This window comes from Astyanax mexicanus, chromosome 20 (assembly GCF_023375975.1).
Source record: "Astyanax mexicanus isolate ESR-SI-001 chromosome 20, AstMex3_surface, whole genome shotgun sequence".
Lineage (NCBI taxonomy): Eukaryota > Metazoa > Chordata > Actinopteri > Characiformes > Acestrorhamphidae > Astyanax > Astyanax mexicanus.
Genome location: NC_064427.1, coordinates 25,688,835 through 25,700,933, shown reverse-complemented (window position 1 = coordinate 25,700,933; position 12,099 = coordinate 25,688,835). Strand labels below are relative to the sequence as shown.

The 12,099-nt window shown below is 37.4% G+C and overlaps 1 protein-coding gene across 3 annotated transcripts; it reads right to left on the bottom strand.

Moving 5' to 3' along the window:
• Positions 1 to 12,099, bottom strand: LOC103047607 (thymic stromal cotransporter homolog). 3 transcript variants are annotated; one of them, XM_007254085.4, is made up of 5 exons: positions 11,986 to 12,099; positions 10,469 to 11,637; positions 7,198 to 7,281; positions 1,791 to 1,947; positions 1 to 1,448 (listed from the first exon to the last, which is right to left on the bottom strand). In XM_007254085.4, the coding sequence occupies exons 2-5, from the start codon at positions 11,469 to 11,471 to the stop codon at positions 1,391 to 1,393; spliced, it is 1,302 nt and encodes a 433-aa protein (XP_007254147.1). In that variant the 5' UTR covers positions 11,472 to 11,637; positions 11,986 to 12,099; the 3' UTR covers positions 1 to 1,390. The 3 variants fall into 3 exon arrangements, with proteins under 3 accessions (XP_007254147.1, XP_015462562.1, XP_007254148.1); XM_015607076.3 differs by lacking the exon at positions 11,986 to 12,099 and adding an exon at positions 11,829 to 11,978; XM_007254086.4 differs by lacking the exon at positions 11,986 to 12,099 and having other exon boundaries at positions 10,469 to 11,811.

Below are 12,099 nucleotides of genomic sequence, written 5' to 3'. Positions count from 1 at the left end.
TTTTAATTTTTTAATGATAAAATCTTGGAACAAGTCATTTATGAAATAAGCATGGGGGCTATATTGCACAGGTATTATTGTAATTATAATTATTATAATATTATAATTATAAACACAACATCAACAGAAAAAAATCAACACAAGCAAAATAAATGCACACATTCTACAAATCATTGAACTGGGAATAATGACATCTAGCAGTTTGGTATTGACTGTCGTCTGTGACAGTTTGTGTGTTTTTCTCCCCAGTTTAACTTCAGTTTGTTCAGTTACAAAATATGACAAGTCAACAGAAAAGACAAAAAATAGTACAACTAACAGTAAACAATATATACAGTTATTTTGAATGGGACAATCTTTAAACAGGGGTTAGGTTGTGCATTTCTTTTTTTTGGCAATTTTCTCACAAATTAAGCTAAGCTAATTAATGCATCCAGTGCACTCAGAAGAAAGCGCCAGATCCCCAACTCTAATAAAGCAGCTAACAGATGCCAGTGCTGACCAACATTAAACTAGGAGTGAAGAGGGTAGAGAGCACCATCTAACCCCCCCAGAGAGAGAGCATGGCCAACTGTGCGTTTCAGTGTTTTAATCTGAAATCTGAGCCCTTTTAATCAGTGCATTTGAAATACTGACGCTCACACTGCTTTGGTAATTATCATCAGTTTAATATTCCCCCAAAAATGTAACCCTGTGAGATTCCTTCACAAGATATCCTTGTTCAGAGTTGTTTCTGCATAAGGATTCATAACTAAATATTAAATAAAGGGTTCAATGGGTTAATAAATGATGTGTTAATGCCTTTTGATAGTACAGTATATTCAGTAGCATCCTTGCTTACAACTTAAATGCATAAAGAATATTTCAATCCATCATATTCTTCTCATATCGCCTCTCAGTGCCAGCACTTCAGTGTAAAGTTTTACATCAGAATTGACACACGTATTAACATAAAAAAGAACATTACATACATCAATAATAATAGCAGTAATAATAACAAAAATTTTACATTTTAAAATAGTAAATGATCGGTCTCCTAATAAACTAAAAAAAACAACATTTTCTGCTATAACATCACAGTAAAATTCTCATACAAAATCATATACACTATATCATGTATCATGTACACTGTAACACTATAATAACAATAATGTAACAATGCGCAATACACAAATAAACAGCTGAGACAAACCAAATGTCTCACAAATAAACATTACCAGTCTAATGTAAAATGTAATACAGTAACACTATGTTATGGTTACAGTAACAATTGTGAGCTGCATCTGTTTAAAATTAATAAATGTTTTTTTTTCTTTCACAGCAGGAGACAGAACACAGTACTCTCGCGTTCTTTCTTATAGTCTCTCAATCAGGTGAAGATCCGCCTGCTTCAGTTCCCTTGGATTATCTCATAGTTATCCCGCTTCACAGTGCACCAGCCTACAACACTGTGGGGACATAAAAAACATAATAATTCAGCCTGATCACTGAGTTTATTATTAATATTATTATATAATTTGCTTTAGGCATAATAATAATAGGTCGGTAAATAAATAAATAAATTAATAAATAAATAGGGAAACATATTCAGTCAGATAATTAGGGTTTATAAGAAAAGGGATTGTCTAAAATAGTTTTAAACATAATAATAGGTCTGATAATAAATACAATTAATAATAACTAAAAATAAATACATTTAAGTCACATAACAGTTTTTTATGCATAATAGTATAATGTTTATTAAAAAAAACAGTAAGATCTATATTTGGTGAGCAGTGTGTTGGGGTTACCTGATGGGTATAACAGAGAGGAAGGTGATGCAGCTGGATAAGATGAAGACGAATCCAGGGAAGGTGTCCAGCGTGGACTCGTAGATTTTGGTGTAGATGGGTGTTGTAGCTAAACTGGCCAGTCTGAAGGAGAGCTGGAGGCATGTGAAAGTCATTCCTGTAGAGATAGAAAAACACAATAAATAAAGATTTAAACTGTGAAGTTTAAAATATGTGTACTGTAAAAGTATATGTTTATTTTCTGGCATGAACTAACTTGTTTACTGAGCCGTACATTGGCTGTGAAACACGCCTATCTACTTAACAGCTTCCGTATTACAGGCATGTTAATATAGTGGGTGCCCCTTCTGCGACTTTGCTAATATACTCATTACTACACCCTTCAAATAAATCAGTAAAAGGGGCACGCAGACACACACGAGGGCAGAAGCTATTTTAAAAAGCTTTGATTGGTTAGAACCGCTGTCAGTCAAATAAGAGTCCTATAGCAACTGAAAAACACAGACTAATGCTTTTAATTAGTTGCTTATAGTTTTAAAATAACTAAAATATATATTTCCTGATTAAATATTATGTAATTATTTACATACATCTATTGTCACCGCTCTGAGGGTTAGAAGGGCCTCACTGCACACCCCTGATATATATATATATATATATATATATATACATACATACAAAATATGGTACCTTCATAGTTTCATTTAAAAAAATCTAAATGACCCTTAAATGTCAGTGTAACATCTAAGAGGTAAATTTTATGGCCATCTGAGACTTAACTCTAAAATAGAAATTTGGACATAGAATGATCTAATTTATTTTATTTTATTTTTTTTTATTTGTTTTGGTAAAATTGGTTTTCAAATTTTCTAGTTTTTTCATTCCTCCTGTAAAAAATTCTCCTGTATAAATTCATAATCTGTATGTCACCAAAAATTATCACAACAAAAGTTTAGTCCACTTTCTGATTTTCTCCCCAAATCTAACCATATAATCCAACCGACATTTATTATAAGATGCAAAAATGAAAAATGTGAAAATTGAGAAAATATGATTTACAGGATTTTTACAGGAGCAACGATAAACTAGAAAATTGATTCAATTAATAAAAACAAACATTTCTATTCTTTAAAACAAACAGTTTATGCCTAACTTCTTATTTTTGAGTTTGACTCCAGCCTCCAGCTCTCCGAATATTAAACTGATAAAGAACTGAAATGTAAAATTTAGTGCAGACGTACCCCTGTGCAGCATTTTAGTTCTAGAAATGTAGATCTAAATCAAAAAACAACTTTTACTTTTTTAATACTGAGGTTGAGCAATTTCTGATCTTGTATTTGTTCTTTAAAAAGTATTCAGCTTTAGAATGTGCGTATGATCTATTTTTATCTCTGGAGGTATTTTAATCTGTTCTGGGTGGAGTTCTGCATTGTATTTTAGTGTTCTGCTAGTGTTCTAGAAGTGGCTGAACCTGTGGATCTGGTAGGCGCGCTCTGTGTGGGCTGAGATCAGGTCTGGGAGTGTCTGTGAAGAGCCGGCTGCCAGCTGGCATTCTGTTATCTGTGATATTTTTAGCTAATGTATAGAAAAGCCTTTCGGAAATGGAAAGAAGATTTTCCTGGGTGTGATGAAGAACACTTGATCATTTGTGCATTTGTGTTTATTTAAGGAAATTTATTTTTAAATTTATTAGCACAATAGATAAAACCATTGCATGCCTCTGTAACACCATGAGAGAGACTTGGGTTGAATTCTTGGTCTGGGTGACTGACTATTACTATTCTACTATAACAATAAGATTCCTTGAAAGAGGCTAATAACACTACATTGGCCCACCTCTCTAATACAAGTAACTAGATCTTAGATCGGGCCCAAAATATACAGCCTGAGCCTGGCCTGGCCCGAGCCTGTGCACATTCTGCCTGAGCCGACACAACCCGACCCATTCACTCAGTCATTTTGAGCCTGAGCCCGAATTAAACCTGACATTTGTTTTAGTAAGTAGAGCGTTAAAACTATTTAAGCTTTTAAAAAACATATTTAGAATGTTGAACGAGCAAAATCTGTTCAGAGCGATATTAATTAACATTGCAACACTGAAGAAGCATAGACCTATTATTTAAGAAAAAAAAGTATTAAGAACAGATCTCCACAGGCCTAAACATCGGTAAATTAGGCTACAAGAATAAAGTCGGAATGACTTTCCTCTAATCTAATATAATTTAACATGGTTTAAGAATAGAAAATAATTTCTAAACAAACATTTTTTTTTGTACTGAGCTTACAGTCTATGTCCAAAAACAGTAATGAGGCTCCGCTGCACTGCACTGAACAGAAAGTCAAGTGCGTAATACAGACAAGTGTAGTGTGCACTGCGCACTTTGTGCATCTTTTTTTAAAAACACAGTTTGATTTGTTACTTTTCTATATTGTGATTATCATGCCATAGCTTTATATAAAATGAAAATAGCATTAAATCTTCATCACCGATTATTTTCTTGATCCCGACCCAAGGAAAATGGTGGTAAATCTCGGACCGGTTCAGGCAGAGAATTTAAGCTCAACAAGTAACCTTGTAAGTCGCTCAAATAGTGCTTGCCAAATACCAAATATGTACTGTAAATGTTGTGGCAAACAAAATAATTGACAGAGTGTGGATAATATACATCCTTTACCAGAGGCTTGTAGAGCACCACCAACTCTGCCCTTTTGAAACTTCCTTTTTTTTATTTTTTTTTTTTTTATTATTATTAAAATTAAAATTAAAATAAAAATTTTACTGAGGCCGGTTTAAAATGATCTTTTGAAAACCTGAGCGATTAAAAAACGAGTGGAAACAGAATGCCCTGAAATCAGCTCGCACACACCCGACCTCTTTCTTCCTCTGTCACGTGACCCCACGCGGTCGCGCAAGGCACAGTAGATGCGCTGCAGCAGCAGTTCAGTTCAGCGAGTCTTCAGCACAGCACGCACGGCAACAGATAGGCTTCTTCTCCCCCGTGTCCCACCAGCCAGGTAACATACACATCAAGTAAAATCCTACCGTTTCCCTCTAAACACAACGTGAAATCATTTTGTTGTGCAGTAAAATGTCTCATACAGCACCAAACAACTAAGCATCTTTAGCCGACTGGTCACCAGATAACCTAGCTGCTCTAGCCCAAATCGATGATAGATAACGTGAGGACGACCACATACAGCCCCGGTTCTAGACTGATTTGCTTGGGGGGGCAGTAAAATTAAAAGTGCGCTCAAAGTGCCCTTTTTCCCCCCTGAGCACTTGCCCCCCAAAATGTCTGTGCACGCCACTGTCCTTTTCTGTGTATTTAAAACTACGTGTTTAGTCCATTGCTAAGCACTGAAGACTTATTTTTTTTTTTTAATAATGGCTCAACTCAAACCAAACAGAATCAACAAGTATGCCAGAGGTTCTGCCAATAAATAGCAGCTCAACTGGCACTTTCAGTTATTTTATTTTTTGCTTTTAAAGCTGCTTTGCACAACCTGACAGGAAAAGGTATTTTTCAGAATAGACCAGCACCCATGGGAGTTCATATATGGGTTCTGGGCCTTCAAACGCACTTCAGCTGTGAAGAAAAGGGTGCAACACTACCTTTCTCAGAATTTTAAAATGCAAAATGCTTTCTTGACACTTGGCCTTCTGCCTCGAATGCACACGCGTGGTTTCACTTCTTCATTCCCTATATATTTATAAAGTGCATTTTCCTCAGCGTTATATATATATATATATATATATATATATAAATGTACTTTTGGCAGTCCTGCTCGAAAATGAACCAAACCATCGTTTATCATCAGTAAATTTTGCATTTCATTTGTAAATTAAGGGAGCAGTTATTAAGAGTCTGGAGGAAGAGTGGAGAGATACACAGTCCAAACTGCTTGAGGCCTAGTGTGAAGTTTCCACCAATCAGTGCTGGTTTAAAGAGAGACATGTCATCTGCTGGTGTTGATCCACTGTGTTTTATTATCAAGTCTAAAGTCAGTGCAGTGTTTTACCAGACAATCTTACAGCACTTCAGGCTTTCCTTTGCTGAGAACAACTTATAAGCAGATTTCAGAGATGTGGATTTCATTTTCCAGCAGGACTTGGCACATTGCCCACACTGCCAAAAGTACCAATTGGTCTTATATAATACTCAAATTTTCTGAGACACTGATTTTTGGGTTTTCATTGGATGTAAGCCATAATCATCAACAATTAAAGAAATAAAAGCTTAAAATAGATCACTCTGAGTTTAATACATCTATATAATAGGGCTGGGAAATTGTTAAGAATTTCAGTCACCCAGCATATGGACTTTTCACCCTCCTGCCCTCTGGGAGGCGCTACAGGAGTCTCCGTACTAAGACCACCAGGTACCGGAACAGCTTTTTTCCCACAGCTGTTATACTACTGAACTCTGCCTCTTAATATCTGATCTGAACAATAACTTTACGCTTATTACCAGATCTTTTTTTGTTATATATTCTGCTCACTATTGTGTATATACTGTGTAAATCTATTCTGTTTATAATACATACTTATATTATTTATTCATTCTGTTTACACCACTTCATGTTTATAATCTATAGTAGTCTATATATTCATATTCATAACTTCATAGCTACTACATATTCAGCAATTTATTGTACATTTGTAATATATATTATATATATATATATATATATATTTTTTTTTTTGTTAAGCTCTTCTGGATGGATGCAAACTGCATTTCGTTGCTCTGTACTTGCGACATGTGCAATGACAATAAAGTTGAATTCTATTCTTTTCTATAATATATATGAGTTTCTCACATTTTGAACTGGATTAGTGAAATAAAGTAACTTTTTAATAATATTCTATTTTTTTTGAGATGCACTAGTATATACATAGAGCACACTTAAAAGACATCAACCATAGTGCAAGTCTGAATTACTTTGTACTGTAGCTGATAATCTAAACAGTGTTTGTAGTTCAACACAATAAACACTGGATTTATTACTCTGTTATTTCAGTCCTAAATCAGAAAGTATTACAAATGATTTGGTAACCAATTACTTCAGCACATTTTGTGGAATCCCTCAGGGTTCTGTTTTAGGGTTTGTGAAACTGTTGCTAACTGTGGAAGTAATGTAGCTGGGAACTAAGGAGTGGGCCTACACACAGTTTCTGTTCTCCTGTTTAGGGCAGTTCTGGAGTGCAGACCATATGATTGATACCCCTGAGTTAAACAAACTAACAAACAGTACTAAAACCTTATGTCCTTATCTTGATACATCTTTTTTACATCTGAGGCCAGAATGTTCCTTCACAGAGATAAAAATGATACAAAACTGCGATGCGATCCTTGAATCTCCAATAAAATCTCCTTGAAGATAAAACAGTACAGAGTAACAATCTTACCATATGATGTTCCTCGGACTTGCTTGGACAGTAGAGAGCGGATGGTTGGCATTGGGATCAGCGCAAACAACATTACAGAACGGGCTGAGAAAGAGAAAGATGGAAAAACAGATCAGTTTAGGCATAAGTAATCAGTGTAGGCATAATCACAACACTAATACATACTAATATACAGCTCAGTTTAATCAGTTTATCTGATTTTGCTATTTAAAGGTATATTTTAGAGCATTTATTTGCATAAATTGAGAAATGGCTGAAATAACAAAAAAAAATGCAGAACTTTCAGACCTCAAACAATGCAAAGAAAACAAGTTCATATTCATAAAGTTTCAAGAGTTCAGAAATCAATATTTGGTGGAATAACCCTAGTTTTTAATCATAGGCTTCAAGCATTTTGGCATGTTCTCCTCCACCAGTCTTAAACACTGCTTTTGGATAAATGTATGCCACTTCTGGTGCAAAAATTGAAGCAGTACAGCTCGGCTTGATGGCTTGTGATCATCCATCTTCTTCTTGATTATATTATGGAGGTTTTCAATTTGATAAAATCAAGGGAAAACGTCATCATTAAGTGGTTTCTTATTTTTTTCCAGACCTGATTGTAATTAAATAGTTATGACCTAATTATTTTTGCTGACCTCAATACTACACATCAAGTGTGATTTTAGTAGGATAAAGTGGTCTTAAAGTTACAGTAATATCATTTTTTATTGCAATTATTCATGAGACAATATATTGCCCAAACAATACTGACAGGCCCAATTCAACGATTTGTTTGGCAAGAATTTCAACACACTGAGCAATGTGGTGCAGAGCTGACTCTATCACAGTCTAGCGGAAGTGGTTTGACCCTCAGTTCCTCATTCGCAAATCTGTTGACTTGTTGAACGCCGGCACGCCAGCCTCTGCTTTTCGCCTTGATGAAAATCTCACCTTTTTCTGCTGCAGCATGTTCTGCTTTTTGCCTTGAACTGTCGGGCTGTATTTATAAAAAAAATCTCTCCTTTTTTTGCTACAGCATGTTTTGCTTTTTGGTTAGCATGCTGCTGAGATGGTAGCTGACCTTTAAGTTCTTAATCAGAGATTTTTGAAACAGGCTTTCACATCCAGATTCAGAGCTGGATTTTGCAGCAGAGTTGATTGAATGCCACTTTCTCTTTCGGTATATGATTATAATGAAAGCTTTAATGTGGTCTGAATTTTATGTAACACAACATCACACAGTGTGAGTGTACACTGTTTTAAGCTGAATTTGAAATTAGACTCCAATTCTTTTCTATTCTTTTCTACTGCTGATATTAAACTATACTGACACCCACCAATCCATAGATGCCAAACTGTATATTATATAAACCATAGTAATTCTAGGAATGTGTGATCAGATATTTCCTGTTTTGCTTGCGTCACCACTTTAAGCTGTTTGCTCTCTAACTCCAAAATATCAGCTTTTATCCATTTCACTGCATTCCTACGATGAATGTATGTTGGTGTATTGACACATACACTATGGGTCAGTTTTCCAGACAGGGATTACGCCTAATCATAGAATACATTTTACTTTGGTGGAAAATCTCCATTCAGAATGCTGTATAGTCCAAAACAGTCTGTGAAAACTGCACATTTATTTTCAAACGTTTGTGGACACCCCTTTAATGAATGCATTCAGCTACCATAATTTGCACTCTCCAGACACAGATGTGTTGAGAGATATTGCCAATAGGGTAGGACATTCCGGAGGAGATAAACCTCAAACTGTCAGCACCATGCCTAATAATGCCATATGCCAATGGCATAGGCTAGAGGGATGTTATGCCCCCAGCATTAAGCTGTGGAAGCAACTCTGTTTTTTCAAATGATGCACCTGCATCCAATAATTTTGGGATAAGGTTATGGAATTGATCATCCAATATCCTGACCTTACTAATGCTCTTTCAATCAAATCCTCACAGAAAAGCTTTAAAAGCTAGTAGAAAATCTCCCATAGAGAGTACATAAGACTAAAGACTAAAGACTGTCTTCAATACATCCCTAGTGATGACTGATAGTATCTGGGTGGTTAGCTGTTGATTTTTATTCCATTCATTTTACTGTCATTATACTATACAAGGTTGTACAACATAATCCTTTACAGTCTATGGTTCAGTACATAACACCTGACTTCTACATTAAAAGGTACTTAGGCCTGTGAGGTTTGAATCATCCTGCTGTAAATCATCTCTGGATCTGAAAGCATCCGCTCAAACAGATCAATAAATAGTTCAAACAAATGAACCGAGATGGAGATAACGCATGTGCAAGCCTCGGATTTCTCATTGTTACCATCCTACAGGTTATAGAAATGGTAACACAATTTGCAACCCTGGTCCTGCACACCTTCTGCAATCAAATTTAGAGTATGTAAACCTTTTAATAGTAAGAAGAAGAACAAGAACCTTTATTTTAACTTCTGTCAGCTTAACAGTAGTTAAGGCATCACTGCAGCATCATCATAGACCTGTTTTAAAGAGACCACTTCAGTTTGTGAATCAGTTTTTCTGATTTTGCTATTTATAGGTATATGTTTGAGTAAAATAACATTGTTGTTTTATTCTATAAACTACAGACAACATTTCTCCCAAATTCCAAATAAAAATATTGTCATTTAGAGCATTTAGCAGAAAATGAGAAATGGCTGAAATAACTAAAAAAAGATGCAGAGATTTAAGACCTCAAAGAATGCAAAGAAAACAAGTACATATTCATAACGTTTGGGAATCAATATTTGGTGAAATAACTGTTTTTTAAGCACAGTTTTCATGCATCTTGGCATGTTCTCCTCCACCAGTCTTACACACTGCTTTTGGATAACTTTATGTCACTCCTGGTGCAAAAATTCAAACTGTTCAGCTTGATTTATATTCCAGAATTTTTTAATTTTGTAAAATCAAAGAAACTTATCATTTCTAAGTGGTCTCTTATTTTTTCCAGAGCTGTAGAGCATGTCAGTATATGTTCTACAGTTTAAATTGGTCTTGTGGACTTGCGATATTACCCCATTCCCTTTATCTGTTACTGCACTGAAAATTCAGCCTAACAATGTTTCGCTGTGCAGTACAACCCTGTGTCAGTATTATGACAATAACATGGAACTGGATTCAATTGAACATACAATATTTAAACAAAATATGAACTGTATAATGATGACTGGTATTAATATTAGTCTAGTCTAGATTTGCCAAAATACCACTTTAATATCACATTGAGATGCAATAAAAATGAAAAGAACACCCACCTAAAAAGTACATGGCCGTGGAGGTGACGAAGGTCATGAAGTAGATCCCGATCATGAATGACACCATGCCTATCATGACCATGCTGGAGTCGCTCACAGAAAACCTGGTGAAGAGCTTCACGCCCAGAAAGCTGGTGATGAAGATGACGTTTCCAGCGGCATTCCCGTAGCCCACTTCCGTGGCGCTCCACGCCAGAGGTGGCTTCAGGACGTAAATGGACAGCATCTCCACTCCGCCTCCAACGGCCACATCGTACAAGATCCCGCTGAGGAAGAGCAGGGCGATGATCATCTTGTCCTGCTGGAAGTGGTTGCTGATGATGCCGGTGCTGTCCTGCCTTTGTAGACCGTCTTGGGCGAGCCGGCTCACCTTCAGGACAAAGGTGGCGTAGAGGAGACAGAAAACATAGAGCACCACACTCATGCTCGCAAGCACCACACCCTGCTTTATGTCCACCGAGTACAGCTGGAACAGGTGACCCGAGGCTAGGCTGCCCAGGAAGCCGGCCATGCCGTACACCAGCTCTGTGCGCATGATGCGGAGGGATCGGTCTTCTTCGCTTGTGGTGACCGACACAAGCGCCATGACGCCGGCCCAGTAGGACGAGAAGCCTCCGCAAAGGCCATGAATCACTGGGGCGGCGTACATCACCTCTATTCGCCAATCAAGCAGGATCACGAACAGCAGCAATGCCCTGGACACGGTGTATCCCACCAGAGGGACTACGATGGGGACCTTCCGGTAACCCCTGTCCCCGATTCGCGCCAACACTAGTGCAGGAATGATGGGGACGAACTTGGTCAGCATGTTGAAGATCATGTAGAAGTTGGCGATGATGTTCTGACTGTGGTCTTGGTGGTCAGTGGTGCTGCTGTTGCTTGTAGAGTTCTGGCTGCGCTGCTTCACCACCATCTGGAGACCAGTATCAAAGAAGGCGCTGGCCACCTGTGCGCAGAACACCACCGGTTCCACATACTGACGTATAAAGCGTGCAAAAGCCATGTTGGTTACCTGTCAGGAACGTTTTAGAAACAGACTGGTAGACTGATAGTTGGTACTGGAGTTGGAAAGCTGGTTAAAAAGTGTTCCTCATCAGCTTTGGTCAGCCTTGGTGGACACGGTCACTCCCCCATTGAGCATCGCGCGCCTTCCATGGTTCCCTGAGCACCTGAGCAACAAACAGGCAAAAAACAACAGTCGTTTAGACGTTATAACGTTCTGATAAACGTGTATTAGTCGCAGATAGACGTTCTAACAGCCGTGCAGCTCTCAGAAACGAGCTGAGGCGAGTCTACTCGACTGAATAAAGAATAAAGAGCAGCCTCTGTCAGCTATGGGGAAGTTACATAGTCAACTTACTTCTGGATTACTCACGAGAGAGAAAGAGAGAGAGAGAGAGAAAGAGGGAGAGAGTAAAGAGTAAAGTGTAGTCTAGTCTACATACAGCTACAGATAAAGTGTAGGCTACAGCTAACGCCTGAGCGACGCTAAAGACTGAGAGAAACAGAAACATTACCTCAGCAGGAGGACGCGGCTTTCTCGCATTGTGTTCTGTAGTTCTTGTGCTCGTGCGGGTTTTCCTCGCTGAACCTGTCCGTCCAGATAATAAAGTGCGTCAGGCTTTAAGCAC

Excerpts from the sequence above, each read along its gene's own strand:
- LOC103047607 (XM_007254085.4), bottom strand. The coding sequence starts at position 11,471 with ATGGCTTTTGCACGCTTTATACGTCAGTATGTGGAACCGGTGGTGTTC. Across the intron at positions 7,282-10,468 it reads CACGGCCATGTACTTTTTAG|CCCGTTCTGTAATGTTGTTT; the intron begins GTGGGTGTTCTT and ends TCTCTTTCTCAG. Across the intron at positions 1,449-1,790 it reads CTCTCTGTTATACCCATCAG|TGTTGTAGGCTGGTGCACTG; the intron begins GTAACCCCAACA and ends ATGTCCCCACAG.